This window comes from Narcine bancroftii, chromosome 3 (genome assembly GCF_036971445.1).
Source record: "Narcine bancroftii isolate sNarBan1 chromosome 3, sNarBan1.hap1, whole genome shotgun sequence".
Taxonomy (NCBI): domain Eukaryota; kingdom Metazoa; phylum Chordata; class Chondrichthyes; order Torpediniformes; family Narcinidae; genus Narcine; species Narcine bancroftii.
The window spans coordinates 229,239,221-229,266,729 of record NC_091471.1 but is presented as its reverse complement, the minus strand read 5'-3'; the positions used below and the strand labels follow the sequence as shown (position 1 = coordinate 229,266,729).

Below are 27,509 nucleotides of genomic sequence, written 5' to 3'. Positions count from 1 at the left end.
AGCCCTCTCCAGAAAAGAAGAAATAAAGTGAAGAAAATACAAAGTTCAAGAAACACAAAACATAACAATTAAAAGATAAAGTTGTGGAAAATAGAAACAAATTGGCACCCAAGAAGGAAAAAGTAAAAACAATGGGCACAAAAGAAGAAAAGACACTGGAAGAGAAAGGAGAAGGCCTGAGCTGCATGATGAAACAGGGAGCCGCCATGGAGGAAAGAGCCCGCTCCTCAAGGTTGGTGACTACGCCGCAGAGTCATGACCTCCTGACCGCTGGACTGCACAAATGACATTCTGAGTCAAACAGAAGCGTGCAATGTGCACACTAAGGAAAAATAAAACACTGACGGGAGGCAGACCCAGCTGAGGAGCAAACTAACATAGCGTGACCAGCTGAGGGATGTCTGACATCCTGGCAATCAGCTGGCAGAAGAGGAAAGTGACAGGAAATGGAGTGATAAGAAAGAACAACAGCAACAGAAGGCCCAACAGATGACTAGACTGGAAGAAGGCCAACAGCAAGAAGCCATGCCCAACAAAGTGAGGCAAGCAGCTCAAAAAGAAAGACAGCAGAGTCACAGATACAAGGAAGAGAAGTAGAAGACACAAACACAGGTGCAGACACAGAAGAAGAGGAAGAAGACCAAGCTCCGCACAGAGGAATAGAAGGTAAAATAGATAGACATTAAATAGATAAAAACAAATTTCAAGAACAAATGAAAGCATTTAAAAAATGGTTGACATTAGCAACGATTGAAATGAAAATAAAAATGTAAAGCACAGAAGAAGAAGTGAGTAGAATAGAGCTGGTCATGACAGAAATAGAGAAAAGATTAGAAAATGTGGAAGAATGGGAAACGGCTGTAGAAATGTAAGTGAATGACTTAAGAAGAAAATTGGAAGACAGTGACAAAGAAGTTAAAGAGTCACAAGAGTTTTTAGCTCAGAAGATTGATATAATGGAAAACTATAGTAGGCGAAACAACATAAAGATCGTGGGCCTTAAGGAAGATGAAGAAGGCACAAATATGAATGAATTTATAGAAGAATGGATCCCAAAGGTCCTGCAAATGCCATGAATACAGGAAATAATGGAAATAGAAAGGGCACACAAAACACTATCCCCAAAACCATAGACACAACGAAAACCAAGATCCGTTTTCGTAAAATTTCTGAGATACATGACAAGAGAAAATATATTGGAGAGTGCAAGGAATAAAATTAGAGAAGACAACAAAAACCATTGGAATATAAGGATCAATTTTTTTTTTACCCAATCATACGTTTTGAACCCCTACAGAAGAGGAATGAGCTTAACACAGCAAAATCGATCCTATGGAAAAAAAGGCTATAAATTTATGTTAAGATATCCAGCTGTGCTTAACATATTTATGCCGAGGAACCAAAACAGACTGTTCTCAGATCCGGAGAAAGCACAAGAATTTACAGAACGCCTGCAGGACAGAATGAGAGACGAAAAGACATAACAAGAACGAAGAACGACGACAACCTACATATAAAGATGTAAAATAATGTACAAGTAAGAACTAAAGAAGGGAAAGAAAATGGTAGAAAGGAAGTAAGGGGAACAAAGAGGGTGAGCTTTGTTATTTGTGAAGATAAAAGTCTTTTCTGGAGGTGTTAGGTGGGAGAGAATAACAGTCACTGGGAAACCAGTTGACGCTTGCGAGTCAGTTCACAATCCAAATGGAGAGGGGAGTTGTGGTTGCCTGGCAAGGGACAAGGGGCAACTCAGAGAGGGGGGACATTTGGGGTTAAGAGAATTTTAGATGTGGGAGTTGTTTAAGTATTTTATGTTTCAAAAGTGTTGTCATACTTTTCAAAAAGTTCAAAAAGGAAAAACAGAGATGAAAATGGGGAAAAGAGGGAAGGTGGTGGTGAGGAAGCAGAAATGAGATGTAAACAGAATATGAAATCGCCATGTTGAACTATATGACTATAAATATTAATGGAATACATAACCAAATTAAACGAAAAAAGGCTATTAAATTTCATGAAAAAAGAAAAAAAATAGACATAGGGTTTGTGCAGGAAGCACATCTTAGTGAAGTGGAACATAATAAATTAAGGAGAGACTGGGTAGGGCATGTAGTGGCAGCATCATATAATTAAAAAGCCAGAGATGTAGCTATATTAATAAATAAAAATGTACCAAGCAAAATAGAGGAGGAAATAATAGATCCAGCAGGGAGGTATGTAATATTAAAGTATCAGATATATACAGAGTTTTGGAATTTGATCAATATGTATGCACCTAATGAAGAGGACAAAAAGTTTATACAAGACATTTTTTTGAAGATTGTACATATGCAGGGGAATATCTTGATAGGAGGGGATTTTAACCGTAATTTGGACCCAATGTTGGATAAAACTGGACAAAAGACTAGCAAAAAGAATGAAGTCGCCAAATTGATGGTTAAATCAATGCAGGAAATGAAACTTATGGATATATAGAGGAGGCAGCACCCAAGGGAGAAGGATTACTAATATTTTTAGAGTAGGCATAAAACATACTCAAGGATTTATATGTTTTTGTTGTTGGACCATATTCAAGGGGCAGATAGGAAAACTGAATATAAAGCTAGATTGCTAACTGATAACTCACCCCTGTTATTAGCAATAGAATTGGAGAACATCCAATACATAAAAGACAGGAATTTAGATAATTTATTGAACACCAAATTAAAATGTACTTTGAAATAAATACAGAATCAGTGAAAGACAAATTTATATTATGGGATGCAATGAAAGCCTTCATTAGGGGGCAGATAGTAAGTTATGTAAGTTAAGGACTACAATTGGAAAATAGAAGAGTTGGAAAGGGAGATAGTAAGTACAGAAAAAAGAACTAGTAACAAGGGAATATATAATAAAAAGAAGAGAATTGGCAAACATAATAATAAAATAGAAAACATTACAAATGTAGAAGGTAGAGAAGAACATCATAAAAATAAAGCAAAAATATTATGAGCTCAGAGAAAAAGAAACAAAATATTAGCCTGTCAACTTAAAACAGAACAAGCTAAAAGAACTGTATGGCATTAAGGAAAAAGGACAAACAAATTACAAAGGAGATTAATGAGAACTTTAAGGAATTTTATGAACAATTATACCAAACTGTGAACGAGGGGAAAGAAAACAAAATGGAAGAGATTTTAGCTAAAATTGAACTGCCAAAATTGCAAGAAGATCTACTAACATCAGGATCATATCGACCAATATCTCTACTTAATTCAGATTATAAGATAATAGCAAATCTATTAGCAAACAGATTGGCCGACTGTGTACCAAAAATAGTAAAACAAGATCAAATTGGATTTATTAAGAAATGACGAACAGCAGATAATGTCTGTAAATTTATTAATTTTATTCATGCAGTTCAAGGAAATAAGATGCCAACAGTAGCTGTTGCTTTAGACACAGAAAAAGCCTTTGACAGGTTAGAATGGAATTATTTATTCAAAGTATTACAGAGGTTCAACCTACCAGAAAAATATATTAATTGGATTAAAGCATTATATAATGGACCATTGGTGGAGGTGACAATAAATAGATATGTATTGAACCAATTTAAATTAAGTAGGTCAACTAGGCAGGGATCTCCTTTACTGTTTGCTTTAGCAATAGAACCATTGGCAGACCTGATAAGAACAGAAAATAAAATAAAAGGGATAAAAATAAAGGAGATGGAGTATAAAATCAGTTTATTTGCAGATGACATCATAGTATACTTAACAGAACCAGAAATATCAATGAAAAAACTACATTAGCAATTGAAGAAATATGGATCAATGCAAATAAAAGTGAAACGATACCAATGAGTAATCCAAATTATACAGAATTTAAAAAAAAATCATCATTTAAATGACAAAAACACAAGCAATCTGATATCTAGGTATTAGATTAGATAATAATTTAAGACACTTGTACAAATTATATTATCAGCCATTAATGAATAAATTACCGGAAGATTTAGAATATTCGAAAGAATTACCACTAACATTGATAGGGAGGGTAATCTGCATTAAAATGAATGTCTTCCCTCAGATACAATACATTTCAATCGTTACCAATTCCCTTAACTGAGAAATTCTTCAATGAACTAACGAGAATAGTAAGGAAATTCTTATGGAAAGTGGGGGGGGGGGGGGGGAACCGAGGATAGCGTTAGATAAATTAACAGAGTGGTACAAACAAGGTGGTCTGCAGTTACCAAACTTTAAAAAGTATTATGGAGCAGCACAATTAAGGTATTTATCTGATTTTTATCAGACAAGGGAAATACCAAATTGGACTAAGATAGAGCTAGATAAAATAGGGGAAAAGGTACCAGAACATATATTTTATAAGTGGGATGAAAAGCTGGTGCAATAAAAAAGCTCACCAGTACTGCATATATATGGAAGAAGATTCACCTAAAAAGGAAAAAAAACAAATTACCAACAACCAAAATTATTATTGATGCAAAATCAAATAATTCGTTTTTCAATAAATAAACTTTCCTTTATTGAATGGGAGAGAGAAGGAATTAAAATAATAGAAAATGTTTTTTTTGGGGGGAAATGATTTATTAACATTTAAACAAATGAATTACAAATATTAAATAACTCATGATACAATGTTTGCAAACCATCAACTGAAAGCCTACTTAAAGGATAAATTCGGAAGCAGACGGAGATTACCAGAAAGAAGCAGCTTGATTACAGAAACAATGATAATAAAAATATTTATAACGAATATGTACATCAAGCTATAAGAGAAGAAAAATGATGAAATAACTATAAACCCAAACAAAAGTGTGAAAAAGGTTTAAACATAAAGATAAAAAATGAAATATGGGAAAAATTATGCTCTGGAACTATGAAGAATATAATAAACATGGTTACACATGATACAGTATAATTGGTTACACAGCTCATATAACACACCCCAAAATTGAAGAAAATGATCCAACATTATCAGATAGATGTTTCCGCTGTAGGAAATAAATGGGTACAACAAGTACATGTACATTGGGCATGTGAGAAAGTGAAAAAGTTTTGGTAAGATCTAAATCTGATATTAAATAAAATGCCAAAAAAAATCCGGAGATATTTCTTCTAAGTAATATAAGTAAAAAATTAGGCCTCAAACTAGATGGAGCAGAAAAAAAAGATTTATTATGATAGCCTTAACTGTAGCAAAAAAATGTATAATGTCAACTTGGAAATCAGAAGAAGAAGATAGCCTAAGATTACAGCAATGGTACATGGAAATGAATAAATTTATTCCATTGGAAAAAATACCATATAATTAAAAAATAAAGTCGCATTATTTGAAAAGATTTGGGAATGGTCATGGAACATAATAGAGAGGGCAGCACTCAGACCTCCACCCCCTAAGATGATAAAATGATAAAAAGACAAAATGACTTGATCCAGTGTGTAAAAGCAGATGACACAATTTTCTTGTTTATTTTCATTGTGTGAAATGTTTGTATGTATTTTGATTGATATCATTCGCAGTGTGAAAAATAAATAAAATTAAAAAAATTAAATTAAATCCAAGATTAGTGGACTATCTAAATCTAATAACTCACACTCTCAGTAAGTGGAAAGATAGATTCTGCAATGTAAAATAAATTGGTTAAATTAATTGAAATATGTTCTTTGTTGGCATGCACTTGGGAATCTAGTGACAAATTCAAGATCAGAAGTGGGGAAAATGGACAAAATGATACAACAAAGTGACACTTGGTGAATGAAGTCCAGAGTTGCAAAAGTATTTATAATTACATGGCATGCACAAGTGCCTATCCACTGCTCAGTTCTGCATTTTCTTGAATTCTCAAAGCTCTGTGTATAATTTTCAATTTCTCAGTTTCTGAATTATTCAGTTCAGCCTGCATTTTTTCCTGTAAAGCTCTAAAATCCCTGCATTGGTGGACCTAGTGGAGGATGAACAAGTTCCATTAAGGTCAATCGACAAACCAGTATTGTCAGACATGCAACAAGTGCCTGATTGGCAGAGAGGCACCTTTGCAGTTGGGAAAGAACAACGGGAACAGAGAGCCGGCACCCCACATTCTGATGCGAGGTATGGGTTACATCGACTAGAAAAATGTATACATGAAATATTGTACCCCTGTTACTCCATGATGTGAACACTTGTACCCTCCTGACTGCAGACGTGGTGGGACCAGAATATTCACAAAGCAGCCATACAAAGAGCAAATAACAGTTTGATATTCCAGGAACACAATGCCAGTGAAGGTACACCATGTCAGAAGGGAAGTACCCCTTCCCACGTGCCCTTGTTTGTTTACAGTTAGATTTTATTAAATTACCAGGAGTCCACTGCGACAAATATTGCTTGGTGATATTAGATGATTTTAGTAGGTGGATCTAGGCTATCCCCACCACCAACAATACTGCATTGACTGATGTTATGTTTCTTTTATAAAAAGTATTCCCTGATATGATTTCTTGAAGTATTAAGCACTGATACATGTCCTCACTTCGTAGCAAAGATGAATGATTAATTGTGTAAGAACTGGGGATCCAGCAGCAGTTCCACTTCTCCCATCTCCCCAGGTAGGATAAATAGTGAGAGTGCGAATGGAACATTAAAAATTAAGATGTGCAAATTGACCAAGGAAATAGGTTGAAGTGTCTGAAAGTGCAAACCCTATCATGGTTTAATATGTGGGTAACACCGCAGGATAAATATTGGCTATCTGCTGCAGAGATGGTCTATTGATGGCCAACGTGAACACCTTGGGGAGAAAATTCGGCCCGCCAGTAGGGATGATAGCCTTCGATGAGAGCTAATATTTCAGTAATCTAACTAAAAGTGTTCGTGCTGTGCATTCACATGTACCCCAAGCCAAGCTAAAGGAAGATGTCCCTACAGATCGAAGTGGCCAATATCATATGGTCGATCCTGGGGATTATGTCCTAGAAAAAATGCCACCTTCAAAATTTAATTCAAAATTCCCCCTTTAATAACAATGCCCACTCGTTACTAAGCAAATTTCTATAACAGTATAAAACCAATAAAGTCCCCAGCATAAATATAACATAAATAATCAAAGTCTAAGCTACACTTCCAACCAGCTTAGACATGAAACAAACACAAAACACACAAGACTCACAAAACTTTGATCTCAACTGAAGCAAAGATCATAAACAAAATTCAGTTTGTTTGGTAAAAGGAAGCCAAAAGATCTTTGAGAGCCAAACAAACTGGCCTGGTCCAGATCCTTCTGTCTGCCTTTGGAATGTTCATCCTTTCTGAAATCTCAACATTCTAAACTGTCCTCCAGACCATGACTCATGCTCTGAGCCTTCTTCCACTCCATAGCACCACCCAGAGGTGGTTTATCGTTCAAGTGCGAAAATGTTTTGTATATTTGTATTTCTTTATATGTCCCCCAAAGTTCCTCAACATGATTATCCAACTGCAAGAAAACCAACAAGGTCGGGTCAGATACAGAAATGAGCTCTCTGAACCCTTCTCCATTAACAATGGCGTGAAGCAAGGCTGTGTTCTCGCACCAACCCTCTTTTCAATCTTCTTCAGCATGATGCTGAACCAAGCCATGAAGGACCCCAACAATGAAGACGCTGTTTACATCCGGTACCGCACGGATGGCAGTCTCTTCAATCTGAGGCGCCTGCAAGCTCACACCAAGACACAAAAGAAACTTGTCCGTGAACTACTCTTTGCAGATGATGCCGCTTTAGTTGCCCATTCAGAGCCAGCTCTTCAGCGCTTGACGTCCTGCTTTGCGGAAACTGCCAAAATGTTTGGCCTGGAAGTCAGCCTGAAGAAAACTGAGGTCCTCCATCAGCCAGCTCCCCACCATGACTACCAGCCCCCCCACATCTCCATCGGGCACACAAAACTCAAAACGGTCAACCAGTTTACCTATCTCGGCTGCACCATTTCATCAGATGCAAGGATCGACAATGAGATAGACAACAGACTCGCCAAGGCAAATAGCGCCTTTGGAAGACTACACAAAAGAGTCTGGAAAAACAACCAACTGAAAAACCTCACAAAGATAAGCGTATACAGAGCCGTTGTCATACCCACACTCCTGTTCGGCTCCGAATCATGGGTCCTCTACCGGCACCACCTACGGCTCCTAGAACGCTTCCACCAGCGTTGTCTCCGCTCCATCCTCAACATCCATTGGAGCGCTTACACCCCTAACGTCGAAGTACTCGAGATGGCAGAGGTCGACAGCATCGAGTCCACGCTGCTGAAGATCCAGCTGCGCTGGATGGGTCACGTCTCCAGAATGGAGGACCATCGCCTTCCCAAGATAGTGTTATATGGCGAGCTCTCCTCTGGCCACCATGACAGAGGTGCACCAAAGAAAAGGTACAAGGACTGCCTAAAGAAATCTCTTGGTGCCTGCCACATTGACCACCGACAGTGGGCTGATAACGCCTCAAACCGTGCATCTTGGCGCCTCACAGTTTGGCGGGCAGCAACCTCCTTTGAAGAAGACCGCAGAGCCCACCTCACTGACAAAAGGCAAAGGAGGAAAAACCCAACACCCAACCCCAACCAACCAATTTTCCCTTGCAACCGCTGCAATCGTGTCTGCCTGTCCCGCATCGGACTTGTCAGCCACAAACGAGCCTGCAGCTGACGTGGACTTTTTACCCCCTCCATAAATCTTCGTCCGCGAAGCCAAGCCAAAGAAGATATGTCTGAATACTATATCTTTAATATATGAAATATACAAAAAAATGATTCAGATAAAGTGATAAAGAGGAATTTATTCTCTCTTGAGGTGACTTTACGCAATTCGTTTAGCAAAGAGCAAGCAGACTACATTATTGAATGCATTTCAGACAAACAACGTGACAGAAATTAGATCAATGCACGAATTAAAAATTATAGGACACGGGCGGGTGGGGAGTGTATTAAATCGACAGATATGTCCTGATCTTATTGAATATTGCTGCACGAATAACTGTCCAGATTAGCTCGCCAGGAATCAGGCTGTTTGGCCTCTTTGACGGCTCAAATCCCATCTGTTCTCGTTACTCCAACTATTTCAAATCGCCAACTAATGATACATTTGGATTTGAAAAACGTTTTTATGCTTCAGGTGGCGCTCTGTTTAAGTTTAATTGCAGCTAAGCGGATATTTCAATGCATTGAGAAATTGATCTCTGAACTTGGACTGAGTTACCACATAAATAAACGTGTTTGTGCAGCACCCTAAACTCACAAGCATGTATCCGGAATGTGATAATATGTATTCGGAATTGTTGTGGCGAGTGGGGTCCGTTCCGACAATGGTGTAATAAAGAAAATGGACAAGATGCACCGACCACATCAGGATAAAGCTGCCAGAGATGGTGAAAAGCAAGATTGCAGACCTTCTCCTGTTCTCCACCTCCGGGTCACTGTGGTTCTCTCCTTTGCTCTGACCTCTCAGCCCTTTACGAACACGACTAGCCACTAAAATGTGCTTGACTGTAAATGCGTTAAGCAGCAGAATTAACACAAATGGGAGTAACGGCGAAATAATGGTATTCAGGGAATTAAATGCCACCCATGGTGAATCCGTAAAGCTGCTCGGTTTCTGTAAACAGAACCAACCTACTTTGCCGATCATTTTCGCCGGTTCAAATGTGAAGTAGAAAGGAACTTTCTGTAAACAGAGCAGAACACCTGCTGTTGTCAAAACCACTCCTGCTGTTTTAACGGTGCAGTATTTTGTTTTTAGCTTCGGGCAGCAGATGGCCACAAATCGATCAAAGGTGAAGGTGACGGTGAACCAGACGGAACAACCCGTGGTGGCACGAGCCAGGACCGCAATAACACTGCAAACAGGAGTGATTTGCAAGAAAGTCTGAGGGAAATAAAAATAACTGATACGCGCCAGTACGACATTGAAGATGATGGTCAGAGGATCCGCTACTGCCATTGCAATCAGGTATAGAGTGGTGCAAGTGGAGAGGCCGCACTTTCCCCGGGACAAGATCACAAGCGCCATCACATTAACTGGAAAATTAAAGCAATTATTAATATAATTTCAGCTTTTCCTTCCCATTGGAATCAAGATAAACAGTTGACTATAAAATTCCTCTTCAACTATTTCACTCTATTAAGATGTAAGGAGCATTATAGTGGTGTGGTATTTAATGTAATAATATTGCAACGCCATCTGCCCGGGTTTGCATCCGCTTCTGTCTTGTTGGGAAAAAAAACTTTATTTATTTGAATGATAATTAGTAATAACACAACATACATTTCATAAAGACAATTATATATAAGTATATATAAAAACAATAAAGAAAAACAGAAACAAAGTCCCCACTCACCCTCCCACCCCATCAGCCAGCTCTCTTAGGGATAGCCAAAAATATATAAAGAGAAACTAAAAATATATAATAAGTCGAAATATATCTAAATGCATATATTCCAAATATGGTAACCACTTGTTAACAAAAAATAATTATCATGCAGATTATATGTAATGTTTCCATAATACAAACTTTCAATTCATTTTGCCATCACATTATATTAATCATTATACTATCTTTCCATGTTCTTGCTACACACTTTCGAGCTACAGTCAATGCTAAGTGTACAAATGCAATTTGAAATTTATCCAATCTTAATCCCTCAAAAGGAATCATATAACCCATTAAAAAGATAGATGGATCTAGTGGTAACATAATGTCATATAATTCTACCAAATTTAACCTAATTACTTGCCAAAATGGTTGTACATAAACACAGGACCAAATAGCATGTAAACAAAGTACCATTACATACACAAAAGTCCGAATTACTAAAACCATATTTTTTTCAATTTCTCTGGGGTTAAATACAACTGATGTAAAAGGTTATAATTAACCATTCCATTCTGCATATTCGTCAATTTAGGGACACTATCATAACACATATCTGCCCAATAATCTTCAGGAAAAACAAAGGCTAAATTATTTTTCCATTTAATCTTAGACTTCTCCCATTCTGGTATATCCATATTTTCTTGTAATACTTGGTACATAACAGAAATATTATCTTTTTTTGTATCGAAGAAATCAAAGACTCGAATTTTGTCAACACAAGTAAAATCATCTCTCTACCATACACACCTTTCACTAAAGCTTGAAGTTGATAATAAACAAACAAAGAATTTTCAGCAATATCAAAATGCTCTTTCAATTGATTAAAAGAAATAAACTGTCTTTCTACAAAACAATCCTTTGAGATCTTTATATCCTTAGAGTCCCAACTGTTTAAATGATTATTAAACATTGAAAAAGGAATAAGCTAATTATTATATAATGGAGCTAAAATTGATAATTTACCTTTTGATCCTAAAATCTTATTTTTTTTTAGTCCATACCTTTAATACTTGTTTTAATATCGGCACATTATATTCCCACAACAAATTTACATTCCATCAAAATATAAATTGATGCACCTCAACTTCAGAAATACAAACCATCTCAACTTTACCCCACCTTGGAGGTTGGTACAAATCCATCAATCTACTAATAAATTTCAACTGTGTGGCTTCATAATAATTTTGAAAATGGTATAATCGAAGCCCTCCTCACGCATACTTCCAAGTGAATTTATATAATGCAACCCACAGTAATTTATCTATCCATAAAAATTCTATCATAGCTTTATTTACATCCTAAAAATATCCATTTGAAAGAGAACACGGTAATGATTGAAATAAATATTGGATTCGATGAAAAATATTCATCTTAATACAATTAACTGGACCAATTAAAGTTAACTGGAGATTTTTCCACTTAATTAAATCTGCTTTAATTTTTTTTAATAAAGGAAGGTAATTTAACTTGTATAAAGACTGATAATCAACATTAACAATTATTCCTAAATATTTAATTTTATCAGATCATTTCAATTTAATAATATGTTAATATTCTGAATAATCTCCTTCTCCAACTGGCAAAATTTCACTCTTATCCCAATTAACCTTGTAAAAAAATAATGTTCCATAATGTAATAAACATTCCCACAAATGTGGCAATGATTGTTCTGGATTTTTAAAATATATCAAAACATAATTTGCAAATAGATTAATCTTATACACTTCATCCATAACTCTCATCCCTCTTATCTGTTCATTCTGTCTTTTTGTTTGAGCTAACAGTTTAATAGCCAATGCAAACAGGGCTGGTGATAATGGACACCCTTGTCAGGTCAAATGTCTCAATTTAAATGGTAATGAAACTTGACCATTTGTCACCACTCCAGCAACCATGTTCATATATTTAAAGCTTTAACCCAACCAATAAAAAGGGCCAAATTTACACGTTTGCAACATCTTAAATAAAAAAAACCTATTCAACCCTGCTGTCGATATGCATTGACCAAAGTAATTAATTGAAGTATATTATCTGAAACATTTCTATTCTTAATAAAACCTGCTTGATCAGTAGGTATTAATTTAACACTTTCGCTATGATTTTATAATCTACATTCAGCAAAGAAATAGGTCTATATGAAGACACTTTCAACAAATCTCTATCTTTTTTTGGAATCACAGTAATTAAAGAGCTCGAACAAGATTCTGGCAACTCATGCTCTTCAGTTACTTGTTGTAATACCTCCTCAAACAAAGAAGATAAATCTTCATAAAAATTTCTATAAAATTCCACACAAAATCCATTGTCACCTCATGACTTCCCATTTGGTATCTCCAATATAGCTTCCTTAATCTCAAATTATGTAAATGGAGCTAGCAATTCCATAACATCCTCCTCTTCTAATGCTGGTAATGCTAATTTAGATAAATAAGATTCAATAGAACCACTATACTTTTTCCCCTCAGAAGTATACATTTTCTAGGCTTGTGGAATGATGGTATAGAGGGCAGAAGTGCGGTCCTAATCCTCCCCAACCAGTTGTTTTTGAAATACCAGTTTTTAAACTTTAATCTAATTATATAAACATTTTATTTCTGCTTCTAAGTACATTAGTTCTCTATAATGGCGGCTAATATTAAAAGAAAACCTAAAACTCAACTACAGAAAAATACTTTTAAAAAGTGTTGAAGGACTGAGGCCTACATGTCTAGTTGGAGCCATGGAGTTGCTGTCAGGAACTTCCAAGCCACAGAGAACTCCAGCTAGGCTAAGTATTATGCCAGCGTCGGTCTGGTCTCCTCAAGGTGGCCAGCTTCTTCACGAAATCGACCGACGTTGACCTGCACATTCGCGATGTTGGACATGCAGGCGATTTGACTGAACAAAGAGCCCTTGGGCCCACGCTGCCATCAGGAGTTGGGGTGCGCAGCAAGGCGCTGGAGACTGCCCCTGCCCAGTCCCTGTCGGGTATGTGCGGTGCTTCCAGAGTCCATGATTTATTGGAGAGTGTGTGGTTTGCGGGGGGCTGAGTGGCGGCGCCCCGATGTGGTCGGGGTGCCCTCATCATGTGTCCAGACCCACAGCCGCATGGGAAAAGCCCTGACAATGCTGGAACAAAACACTTACCTTTCATCAGCAACTCTCAGGAACAATTGGAGGAGAAGCTTGTAGAAGGTGGGTCTCAAGATGTGGCACTGGAATACGGATTGAACTCTATTGATACTGTGCTGGATCGGATTGATTATCATATGGATACTATGTCTCATCAAATGCCTCAAATGCAATCTATAATGTTTAATGTCTCTGAAGATATATCTACACTTAAGCCTTACTTCAGTAGATGTAGTACAAGAAAATTTTAAAAAGCTTGAGTCGGAGTCTCCAGGTGGCGCTCATGGAGTGAACACGTTTTGGTTTTTGCTCCATAAAATATACTATTTTTAACCTGTATCCACCTTTGAACTAACTTCACAGAAGTCAGAAAGATCTTTATTATTTCTCTAATTATACTTGAGTCTGAAAATTTTGAAGAAATGACTGAAGGAAAAGCTACACGAGCTAAAACCCGGGCAGAAGAAGGTGACGGCCGAGAGAAGAAACAACCAGACATTAAACTAAGTGAGATGACCTTCAATGACTTTTTAAAATTCTTTCGTGATGAATTCAAAGATGTTTGTCGCAAAAAAGACCTAGCTGAACTTCGTACAGCTTTAATTGCCTCAGAAGCTGAAACCAAAAAACAACATACCTTAATTGCAGCTCTTCAAACTGAAGTTCAACAAAAAGAGATTAGACTGACTGAGGTCGAACAGAAACTTTCCAAAGCAATTAAACAGCTAGAAGCGCTCCAGCTGAAAAGCATTGATTCAGAGAACCATTCCAGAAGTCAAAATATTCGTTTGGTTGGAATTCCTGAAGGCATTGAGAAAGGAGATCTCCTGATGTTTTTTGTTGAGCTTTTAAAAGAAGCATACCCATCCGAATTCCCTGCTGATCCACCGCTACTCGATAGAGTACATCGTATCTGGAACCGAAATGCTGAAGCTTCCAAACCCAGAGTGGTGATGGTCCGTATGCATTACGTGAGTACAAAGGATAGATTGATTCGTACAGCCAGAAGACTTGGAAATGTGACTGTTCGTGGCTTTAGTCTAAGAGCCTATGAAGATTTTAGTCCGGAGGTAGTACGGGCTCGAAGACTGTTTAAAGATCTGATGTCCGAATGTTTTGAGAAGAAACTGAAACCTGCGCTCCTGTATCCTGCGAGGCTCAGGATTTCTCCGGAGAACCAAGCTCGTCAAATATTCGACTCCGTGTCTGCAGCACGGAACTACCTGTCGGCTAATTTCCCGTCTAGCGCGACCTCTCAGCCCGAGTGACCGATAAAAAATGCGGTAGATATCGGTCTTTTTCAGGTTAATAGTCAGATTCTGATTTCTGACCATTCGAAAAGTAATAGATCATTATAGCTCTAATTATCCTGTTCATCTTTAACACATTTTTATATATTTTCTTTCTCCTCTGTGAGAATTTTTTAAAAAATATATAAGTGTATGTTTAATTTTATATTAATCTATACTAATAATATGATTATATTCTTTACTATTTTATTTCTGAGTTACTGAAAATGGCGATTTTTTAATTTTTTGTTTATTAAAACTTTTCATGGTTTTTTTTTTACATTCGCCATTTTCTCTTTGTCTTTCTTCATAAAGCAATTTTAAAATGATTTAACTCTTTATGACTTAGTTTTATCAGCAGGTACTACACAATTACGATTTTTCTTTTATTTCTTTTTAAATATTTTTCTTTCAATATTTAGCATTTGAATTTAGCTTGAGTTATCCTTTTTATAAGTTTAGGTGGTGGATCTTATCTTAATATTAGGAGCTGCTGTCTGAAGACATGGGGGTAGGTTTAGTATTATCTCTTCTTTTTTCTCTGATCACTCTCTGGTCAGATGGGGGGCTTTGTGGGTGGGGGGTGGGTTTTGTTTTTCTTTCAGGGGTTTTTATGTTTCATTTTCTTTAGTTTTTTCTTGATTTTTCTTTTAGAACTACAGATATGGCTGACACATCGTCATTTCCGGTCCTTCCTTATATCTTAATTCTTCTTCCGGGCGCATGGGTCCCTGCTTTGGTTAACCCTTTATATACTGGAGGGTTGAACTAAGTAATGGATCAAAACATTAATTTTGTCTCTTGGAATGCTAATGGTCTAAACAACATGTTTAAAAGGAGGAAGGTCTTTAAAGTATTCCAGAGACTGAAAGCACAGATTATTTTTTTACAGGAGACTCATGTGAGGAAGGAGGATAATCTACGTTTTTTTAAATCTTGGAAAGGCCCACAATTTCATGCCAACTCATGCTCTAAGACTCGAGGTGTATCTATTTTTATTGATCCCTCTATTACATTTGTTGAACATGACATCACTGTAGACCCTAACGGCAGATTCTTATTGGTTACTGGGTTATTATTCAATATTGAGGTTGTCATGGTTAATGTTTATGCCCCGAATGTAGATCACCCTGAGTTTTTTAGATCTTTGTTTACTATTTTACCCAATCTAAATGAATATCATTTAATAAAGGGTGGGGATTCTAACTGTTGTCTGAATCCCCTGCTAGATAGGTTGAAACCTTCACAGCTCCTACCGAATAAATCGGCTACATATATTAACTCTTTTCTTACTAACTCTTGAGCTGTTGATATTTGGAGATTTCTTCACCCGACAGATAAAGAGTTTTCCTTTTTTTCTCATGTATACCATTCATACTCGAGAATTGATCACTTTTTTATTGATTCACGTTTTATTCCACTTGTAACTGCTTGTAAGTATGACATTATAGCCATTTCGTATCACTCTCCATTACAACTCTCTCTTAAATTCAAAGACTCTGTTTCTACTATTAAGCACTGGCGTTTTGATGTTACATTATTGCAAGATTTAGACTTTGTTAAATTTATGAAAGAACAAATTAACTTTTTCTTTTCAACAAATTACACTACGGAAATTTCTTATGGAATATTGTGGGATACATTCAAGGCTTATATTCGTGGTCAAATTATTTCTTACTCAGTAGCTTTGAAGAAATGCATCAAAAACAAGATTCATCTATTGGTTGAGAAGATTAAATACATTGATAAGAAATATGTGACTGATCCTACTGAAGAACTTTACAAACAAAGAATTGAACTGCAGATGGAATATAATTTGTTACTTACATCTTCGATTGAAAACCAGCTAATTAGATCTAAATCTGATTTTTATGTGCATAGTGAGAAATCGGGTAAACTGTTGGCTAATCATCTGAAGAATATTTCAGCTAGATGCCAAATTGTGGAGATTCGCAAACAGAATGGAGAACTGACTGTTAACCAGGAAGAGATAAATCAATCTTTCCAAAATTTTTATACATCCTTATATAGTACAGAATCCCCTCAAGACCTTAGTAATATGTTTAATTTTTTAGAACATTTGAAACTCCCAAAAGTATTACCTCAAGATAACTTAGAATTAAGTAAACCCATTACAGATTCGGAGATCAATAATACTATTTTCTCACTGAACTCGGGGAAAGCACCAGGTCCCGATGGATATTCTGTGGAATTTTATAAAGCTTTTTCTTCTACTCTCTCTCCCTGGCTGATTAAGATGTTTGATGAATCTATCACATTGGGTAAACTACCACAATCATTTTACAGAGCTACGATTTCTCTAATCTTGAAAAAAAATAAAGACCCGACCGAATGTTCTTCTTATAGACCTATTTCTTTGTTGAATGTTGATTCTAAGATCTTCTCTAAAATTCTAGCGACAAGGCTGGAGAAGATATTACCATATATTATCTCTGAAGACCAGACTGGATTCATTAAAAATCGTTATTCCTCCTTTAATATTAGAAGATTGATGAATATTATTTACACTCCTTTACACAAGTCTTCAGAATGTGTTATTTCACTAGATGCTGAGAAGGCCTTCGATAGAGTAGAATGGCCTTATTTATTTACAGTTCTTGAAAAATTTAATTTTAGTCCGATATTTATATCTTGGATTAAACTTCTTTATAATTCCCCAGTTGCCTCGGTTTTTACTAATACCCAAAGATCGCCATATTTTCGATTATTTCGGGGCACCAGGCAAGGGTGCCCCCTTAGCCCTTTATTATTTAACTTAACTTTAGAACCTTTGGCAATTGCTATCAGAGAAGCACCCAATATTACTGGTATTATTCGTTGCAGAGATATTCATAAAGTATCACTATATGCAGATGATTTATTGTTATATATTTCCAATCCTGAAAATTCTATTCCTGCAGTTTTATCTTTATTAGCCCAATTTAGTAATTTTTCGGGATATAAACTGAACTTAAATAAAAGTGAATTATTCCCTTTTAATGGATGGGTTCCTATTTATGATAGTTTACCTTTTAAAATAGCTAGAGACCATTTTATATATTTAGGGATTAAGATTACTAAAAAACATAAAGATTTGTTTAGGACTAATTTTTTCCCTCTATTGGACCTGATCGGCAGTTTACTTACCAATTGGTCACCATTATCCCTATGCATGATAGGCCGAATTAATGCTATTAAGATGATGATCTTACCTAAATTTTTATATATATTCCAAGCTATACCTATTTTTGTTCCTAAATCTTTTTTTGATAAGGTCGATTCTAAATTGTCCTCGTATATCTGGCAAAACAAGAATCCTAGATTGGGGAAAAAATATTTACAGAAATCTAAACTAGAGGGAGGGTTGGCATTACCCAACTTTAGAATTTATTACTGGGCAATTAATATTAGTTACTTAAGGTATTGGTTGAATTATTCAGAATTATCTCTAAATCCCCATTGGGTAAATTTAGAAATTAAACCGATACAAAATTTTTCAATTAGCTCTATTTTGGGAGCTGATCTCCCTTTTACTCTTACTAAATTATATAAACAAATTGATAATCCAATGGCTAAACATACACTACGTATATGGTTTCAATTCCGGAGATTTTTTGGCCTAAGTCATTTTATCTTGGAAACTCCTATTGTACTAAATTTCCTTTTTCATCCCTCTCTAATTGATCAAGCTTATTTACTCTGGAAAGTTAAAGGTATAACATGCTTTTCGGATTTATTCTTGGATAACTCTTTCATGTCATTGAACAATTATCCATGAAATATGATTTACCTCGATCTCATTTCTTTCGATATTTGCAGATTAGGAGTTTCTTAGTTTCGACTTTACCCTCTTTTCCCAATCGGGAGACTACGACTGTTTTAGAGGATATACTATATTCAAAATTCCCTCCAAAAGGTGTGATATCTAAATTATATAATATAATTACAAAAATAAATTCTGGGACTTTTGAAAAGTTTAAAAATGATTGGGAAAGAGAATTCAACCTTCATATTTCTAATGAAAATTGGAATAAAATTCTGCGACTGGCAACTCTTCTTCTCTATGTGCAAAACATTCACTAATACAGTTTAAAGTTGTTCATAGGGCTCATATGTCTAAAGATAAACTCCATCACTTTTATTCTCATATCGATCCTATATGTGATAAATGTCAATTGGAAATAGCTTCCCTTACACATATGTTTTGGTCCTGTCCCTCTTTACAGAATTATTGGAAGGAAATTTTTTCCATTATATCTACTGTTTTGAATATTGATTTACAACCACATCCCATTACTGCAATTTTTGGATTACCTATGATAGATTTGACTTATTTATCTCTTCCTGCGGATCGTATGATTGCTTTTCTTACACTAATGGCTAGAAGATCTATACTATTGAATTGGAAAGAGGTTAATCCTCCCACTGTTTTCCAATGGTTTACCCAAACTATACTATGTTTAAATTTAGAGAAAATTAGAAACTCTGTCTATGAATCCCCTTCTAAGTTTGAGTTAACCTGGCGACCATTCATTCAATATTTTCATTTGTGGTGAGTTGATCTGGCTCTGTTTTCTTTCTATGATTATGTATGATAATTGGGCTGTAAGATGAGATCGGAGTGATCGGCGTGGTTTAGCTATATCTGTAGGTTTTTTTAAAAAGATTTTTTTTTTAAGTTTTTTTTAATTCAGATTTGTTTTTTCTTCTTTTTTGGGTATTTTTCTCTTTTTTCATATATTGTTATTAATTATATCTTTTTTTAGAGATAGTTCACACCCTAAACTGATCTAAAAAAAATTTTATGATATATTTTTATTCTGTAATATTATTGTTTAATATCTCTGTATTAATTCATTACTTACTATGTATTTTTTATATCTCTTTGAACTGTATGTGTTTATAAATTATAATAATAATAAAAAAATTGAAAAAGAAAGAAAGAAAAAGCTTGAGTCAGCTTTCTCTGAAAGTAAAGAGCAAGTTGTATGCAATAAAGATAAAATAGAGAAAAGTGGAAGATTCGTTCATGGATTGGGGAATCCAGAAGAGAGATTTATTGAAAAAAAATGGATCATTGGAAAATCAAAGTTGGAACAATAATGTAAAAATTGTGGGCCTTCTGGAAGATATTGAAGGTGCAGATCCAATAAAACATTTAAGAAATGATTCCCTGAGATGTTGGGTGAAGAGTTATTTCCGAGTGGTTTAGTATTGGAAAGGGCACATAGAGAGTTAAGTAGGAAACCGTGACTTGGACAACCATGATAAGCAGTTTTAATTTGGTGCCTCAATTATCAGGATAGAGAAATGATTTTGTGATTGGAGGTACAGAAAGGAAGACAAAGTCAATCTCCAAAAATGATCCAGAACAATAGAGTTTTCTTCTATGCTGATTTGAGTTAAGAAATTATTAGATGTCGATGGGAGTTTAATTCAGCTAAAGTTGTGTTGTGGTCAAAAGGATATAAATTTGCTTTTCGATACCCTGCTGTGTTGAAGGTTTTTTATGGCAATTATCTGTCTCAATTTTTTGAGAATGATCATGATGCTTTGGTTTTTGCTAATATATTACTGGATTTACATGGTCAGGGAATTGTCTCGCTGTTGTCGCCTAAAAGAAAGGCCAATGGAAATTGAAATAGACAGATTGGAAATAATGGGATGAATGGGAAAGATGGGAAGAAGGAGGTTTTGACACAATCTTATTGATGTTGAAGATTTGAATCAATCTTTGGGACTGGAGTCGCAGGGCTGAATATTTCTATAATGTTGTATTACAATATTATATATATTGTATTTATGGCTGTGGGGGAGGTGGATTACATTGATCTTTGATAGTCATCTGCCACCAATGGGGTTTACCACATCCAGTTTTTTAGGGAATTACTACGTTCTATTTTTTTTCTTTTTTTTTGGAGGGGAATTAATTGTATTACTTTTTATATAAACTTTTCTTTATCATATTAGGGGAGGGAGAGTGGATTTTGTTTATTAGTAGAGAGTAACTTTTTGTATTAAATAATTATATTGTTAGTTTATAAAGATGTGTAGTTTGAAATTTGCAACATTCAATGTTCAGGGATTAAATAATCCAATTAAGTGAAAGCAAGTTTTAGCATATTAAATTGATATAGCTTTTTTACAAGAAACACATTTGACTGATAAAGATCATTTGAAATTGAAAAGAGATTGGGTTGGTCATTTTTTTTTCTTCATTTAATTCTAAGGCAAAAGGTGTAGCGATTTTAGTTCACAACAATTTATCTTTTGAGTTACAGACTGTAGAGTGGAATACTGGGAGGGTATTAAATGTGGACTCTAAAATCTTTAATGAACTTTGGACTTTACTTAATATTTATGCACCTAATGTTGAAGATGAATGTTTTACTTCAGATGCTTATTTGTTATTAAGTCAAGCAAATGAAAATATTCTAGGTGGGGGGAGGGGTTCAATTATGTTTTGGATCCTTTGATGGATAATCCCCAAAATGTATTAAAAAATCAAAGATGGCGATACAAATTGGGGCTTTAATTAAAGATTTAAATTTAGTAGATATTTGGAGAAAGATTTATCTTTTCATTCTTCCTGACATGATTCCTTTTGTAGAATAGATTAAAAAAAATATATTGGCACATTTACAAAGAAAGGTATTGCAGGCAGAATATAAGAGTAGAGTTATATCTGATCATTTATTATTTTTTTCTCTCATGAAAATTCGGAGATAGTATGTTCATCTTATTGATGGATGTTTAATACAATGCTGTTGAAAAAACCTGTATTTGTTGCTTTTGTTAAGGAACAGATTCAAATTTTAAAATTGAAAATGCTAATTCAGTTAAAAGTCATTTTATATTATGGGACATGTTAAAAACTTATTTATAGGACAAATAATTAGTTATACTACTATAGTTAAGAAAGGGTATATGGCTGAAAGTTTTAAATTAGAAAAGCAGATTGATGAACTGGAGAAGGAATTTAAGAAAAGAATGACAGAAGATCAGAAAATAGCTTTGACTAAATTGAAACTGCAGTACAATATGTTACATACATCAATTTTAATGTTTACTTAATTAATCTAAGCCACGATAGTAATAATGGGGTGGGAAGGTGCAAAAAGTACTTGTTTGGCAGTTAAAGAAGGAACAGAGCTCAAGGGTTATTAATGCAGTTAAAAAAATTCAATAGTTACCTATAAACCTCAGGAAATCAATGACCAGTTTTATTAATTTTATTAAAAAAATTATACACTCTGAGGGGAGATGGGACAATGGATCATTTGATTCTTTATTATCTACATTAACGCTATCAGTATTAGAAGAAGAGGATATTATAGATTTGGAAGCTCCATTTACAGATATAGAAATTAAGAATGTTATGTTGGAAATGCCTAACGGTAAGTCATCAGGTAATGATGGGTTTTTGCTGGAATTTAAAGAAGTTTTCTATGAAGATTTATCTTTGGTATTTGGGGAGCCACAACAAGTGACTGAAAATTATTAGTTACCAGAATCTTGTTCTAGTGCTTTAATTACTTAATTCCAAAGAAAGATAGAGATCCATTAAAGGTGTCTTCGTATAGACCTATTTGTTTATTGAATGTACACTATAAAAATAGTAGCTAAAATGTTAGCAAATCAGCTTGCTAAATATTTACCTAAATCGATACATGTAGATCAAACAGGTTTTATTAAAAATAGACATGTTTCAGATATCATCCCTCAATTTTTTTTTGCTCAATGTATACCAACAGCAACCTAACCATCCAATGGAACGATGCAGAAATACTTTTGATAGGGTAGAATGGGATATTTTATTTAAGGTTTTGGAAAAGTTTAAATTTGACCCTTTTTATATTGGTTGGGTTAAAGTTTTATATACAAACCCGACTGCCAGAGTGGTGACAAATGGATAAGTTTCATCATCATTTAAACTGATACTATCTACCTGAAATGGTTGTCCATTGTCACCAGCCCTGTTTGCATTGGTCACTGAACTGTCAGCTCAAATAATACGGCAAAATGAACAGATAAAAGGGATGAGAATTCTGGATGAAGAGTATAAGATTAATTTATTTGCAGACAATGTTTTGATATATTTAACAAATCCAGAACAATCTTTGCCACACTTACAGGAATGATTGTTACAGTATGGATCATTATCTGGATATAAAATTAATTGGGATAAAAATGAAATTTTACTGGTTGGTGAAGGAGATCATTCAGTTCATAAAAATGTTATTAATTTGAAGTGGTCGGATAAAATTAAATATTTAGGAATAATTGTGAATAGTGAGCATTGATCTTTATATAAATTAAATTATGTTCCATTTTTGAAAAAGATTAATGCAGATTTAATTAAGTGGAAGGAGCTTCCCTTAACTTTAATTGGTGGGGTTAATTGTATAAAAATTAAATTTTTCCACGTATTCAATATTTGTTTCAATCAATTCCATGAAAAGGAACTTTTCAGGACTTAAATAAAGTTACTAGGCAATTTTTATGGAAAGGTAAATGACCAAGGGTAGCATTAAATAAACTTACTTGGAAGTATTTTTTTACTTTTACTTTTTTTAAATTCAGATTTTTTTTTCTTCTTTTTTGGGTTTTTTTTTCTCTTTTTTCATATATTGTTATTAATTATATATTTTTTTAAAACTGATAAAAAAAATTTATGAGATATTTTTATTCTGTAATATTATTGTTTAATATCTCTGTATTAATTCATTACTTACTATGTATTTTTTTATATCTCTTTGAACTGTATGTGTTTATAAATTATAATAATAATAAAAAGATTAAAAAAGAAAAAAGAAAAGGAAGTATCCATTAGGTGGATTGCAATTACTTCATTTTCAGAACTATTATGAAGCAGCCCAACTTAAATTTATTAGTGGTTTGATGGATTTAGATCAGCCTCTAAGTTGGGCTAAATTTGAGATGGCATGTACCTCTGAAATTGGAGCGCATCAATTTATATTTTGGTGGAATATAAGTTTATTATGGGAATATAATGTGCCGATATTAAAACATCTATTGATGTTATGGACAAAAAAGAATAAGATTATAGGATCAAAAGGTAAATTATCTATTTTAACACCATTATATAATCAGCTTATTCCTTTTTCATTATTTAATAGTCATTTAAAGAATTGGGATTTTAAGGGTATAAAAACATTGCAGGATTGTTTTGTAGAAGGTCAGTTTCTTTCCTTTACTCAATTGAAAGAGTGTTTTAATATTGCTGAAAATTCTTTATTTGTTTATTATCAACTTCGATTGTTGGTAAAAAAAATATGTATGGTAGAGGGATGATTTTACCTATATTGCCAGAATTTAAATATTTGATTTCTTCTATACCTAAAAAGGGCTTTATTTCTGTTATGCATCAAGTATTACAAGATAATATAGATAAGCCAGAATGGGAGAAATCTAAGATCAAATGGGAAAATGACAACTTTTGTTTATCCTGAAGAATATTGGTTGGATATGTTTCATGATAGTGTTACTAGATTGACAAATGGTTAATTATAATTTTTGCATCACTTATACTTAACTCCTGAGAAATTGAAAAATATGGCTTTAGTAATTCAGATTTTTGTTTTAGATGTGGTACATGTGTGGGAACTTACTTACATGCTGCTTGGTCCTGTACATATGTACAAACATTATGGGAAGAAATTAAGCTAATTTTGGAAAAATTGAATAAGTTTAAGTCACCATTCTTGTAAAAAGGTCATTGTCAATTTTAATTTTCTTAATATAAGCCAAAACTCGTTTTGCTAAATTGGATTATTTAACCACTCAACATTAAAAGTTGCAAATTTCATATTAGACATTCTTACAAATTAATAATTTAATCTATCACTACAAAATATCTCTCCCCTTATAATGAAGTAAATCACTATCCCTCCCCTAGATATTTAAAGAAAATATATAAAAAGTAATATTAATTATCCCAAAAACTACCCAAAGATAGTAACACCCTAAAAACTGGGTGTGGTAATCCCACTAGTGGCGGATGACTATCAAAGATTTCAATGCTATCCACCCACCAGGCAGAAATACATTATTCACATTAACACAATCAAATACTTTAAATATATTCAGACCAATATCTCCATTCCCAATGATTGTTCCCGATCTTTAACCTCAATAAAACTTTGTGTTAAAACTTCATTCGTTCCATTCTTCCCATTTATCCCATTCTGCCCATTGCTATTCCAATTTCCATTTCAATCTGCTTTCTTTTTAGGCGACGGTAGCAAAGATCTTCCATATCCTTGCTAATCTGGTAGTGAATTAGCAAAAATTAATGCATCATGGTCATTTTCAAAAAATTGAGATTGAAAATGACCATAAAAGACTTTCAATACTGCAAGGTAATGAAAAACAAATTTCTAACCCTTCCACCACAATATTTCTTTAGCCGAGTCAAATTTCCGACATCACCTAATAATCTCTTGACTCAAATCTGCATTAATATACTCTGTTAGTTTGGATCATCAATGGAGTTTGACTTTGTTGTGGCTTCTGCACTGCCAACCATAGTATCATTTCTCTGTCCTGGTATTTCAAAAAAATGAATTAAAACCACCAATGTTGGTTGTCCCAGTAATGGTTTCTTTCATAGCATTGTGTGTGCCCATTCCAATTCTAAGCATTCCAAACAAAACACTGCTTGCCCAACATCTTGGGAATCCAGTTCTTAAAATAAATTATTGTGTCAGACCCTTCAATATCTTCTGGGAGACCCACAATTTTCACATTATTTCTCTGACTTTGATTTTCCAATGAGTCAGAATTTTTCAATAAGTCTTTGTTCTGAATTACCCAATCTACAAATGAATCTTCCATTCTTTCCCTCTGACAATCAACTTGAATTTTACATTCAATAAAAGCTGTTACAATTAAATTTTTTTTGCACTCTATCCACTGATTTAATACACTTATTAACATCACTCTTAACTGCAGACATATCTTAAGACATATTAATCATTTTGGTTGTCACATCTAAAAATACTTGAGTCATTTGCTTAAACATATTGTCCATTTGATAAGCAATCCCTTCCAGGACTATACACACAGACTCCATTCCATATTCCAGTTCCACTTTTTGAGGCCTACCTTCTCTGGTCTTCACCTCCAATTGTTCTAGTGAACTGCTCAGTTAAGGTAACTCTACTTCTTCCAGCGTTGTCGTTCCCTTCCCAGTGCGGCTGCGGGATTGTACACTAGATGACGGCATCCCGACTACTTCACTCGGCTTCCCCACAGCGCGTCCAGCAGGTCCCGGTCCCTTGAAGTGCCGCGCATGCCCGTTAAGGCCATGGACTGCGCAAATACGACTTCCGACGCCATTCTGCGCGTTCCCAGCTCATCCGACGGCAGCCCGTGCTCAAGGGCTCTTCTCTCAGCCGGGTCGCCCACGTGCCGACATCGGACGTGCGATTCCGCATGGCTAAACTCATCATCAAGAGGGCGCCATCTTGTGGAAGCAAGTCGGCGCTGGCATCATACGTAGCAGGGCAGTAGTCCTCTGCGCCTTGGAGGTTCCAAACGTCGAGTCAGTGGCGTCAATAGAATAGGGAGGCCTCAATTTTAAAATCTCTTTTAAAAGGTCATTTCTTCTGCAGTTGAGTTTTCGTTTTTTTTTACATTTGTAGCCATTATAACCTACTAATGTTCCCAAAAGTGAAAATACAGCTGTTAACCACTTTTGTAAACTTTAAAAAATGGGTGCTTAAAATGCTAGCTGAGGGATGGTGGGACCCCAATTCTGTCCTCTGCCTTATCTCGCCACGCCCCCCCAAATCCAGTTTTGTCTCTAACGAGTTTCTACTTTCTCTGCCTTCTACACGAGTTTTGTTCAGGTGCTTTGGTTTCTGCCCACTTTACAAAGCGTTGGGTTTATTGGTTAATTCAATTACTTGGGCAGCGCGGGCTCATGTGCCTGAATTTAAATTGAAATTGATTTGAACCTCTGTTGAGATGACAACAATATTATTACCTGCACCGCCAGTGTCCAGTGATTGTCGGAGATATAGAGTTTGGATTTATAATTGCGGTACACCGCATCCCACACTGCACGAGGGATCAATTCTAAATAATTCCTTCTCAGTGGCTGTATAATCCGTGATTTACTGAGTTAACCTTTCATAACTTAAAGCACTGCAGCGTAGAACGGGCCTTTCGGTTCTCGATGTTGTGCTGAAATATTTTTTTACCTACCGAAATAAACGAATCTATTCCTTTCTTGTAAACCTTTATTTTCCTTCATCCATTTTCCTGTCTAAGGGTCTCTTAAATTCCACCAATGGTTGAAACTCCATCATCACACTAGTAACCCTAATGTCTCCCCCCAGGTTTCCTCCCTTCACTTTGTTACAGATGTTCTCTGGCGTTTGCTGTAAAAAGCGCTGGCTGTATCTCTCAGAATATTTTGGACCTCTATTGAATCACCTCCCATCTTTCTTTGTTCTGCGCACAAACGTACCAGCTCTGCTAACTTTCCATCTTAAGACATTTTCTAATCCTGGCAACGTTCTGGTCAATATCCTCTGCATCATCTTCATAAATTCCACATCTTTCCTATAACGAGTTACACAAAACTGAAGACAATATTTAAAATATGGTCTCAAGAGAGATATGTAGTGTTGCAACATGACCGTTGGACTCCTGAATTATAATCCCCAACTTATGAAGCCATGCATCCCATAGGCTTTCA

At 35.1% G+C, this 27,509-nt stretch overlaps 1 protein-coding gene across 3 annotated transcripts in view; it reads right to left on the bottom strand.

The window, feature by feature from the left end:
* Positions 1-26,236, bottom strand: part of LOC138756402 (probable G-protein coupled receptor 139) — a 122,913-nt gene extending 96,677 nt beyond the window's left edge. For 2 of the 3 annotated variants that reach the window (XR_011353050.1, XR_011353051.1), the window contains exon 1: positions 25,910-26,236. Coding sequence is in view for 1 of the 3 variants with exons in the window: in XM_069922896.1 (XP_069778997.1) it covers positions 9,143-10,018 (876 nt within the window). In the remaining 2 variants the exon portion in view is untranslated. Of the gene's footprint in view, positions 1-8,837; positions 10,027-25,909 lie in introns of those variants that run through there. The other variant, XM_069922896.1, reaches the window with a different exon arrangement.
* Positions 26,237-27,509: the final 1,273 nt, after the last annotated feature.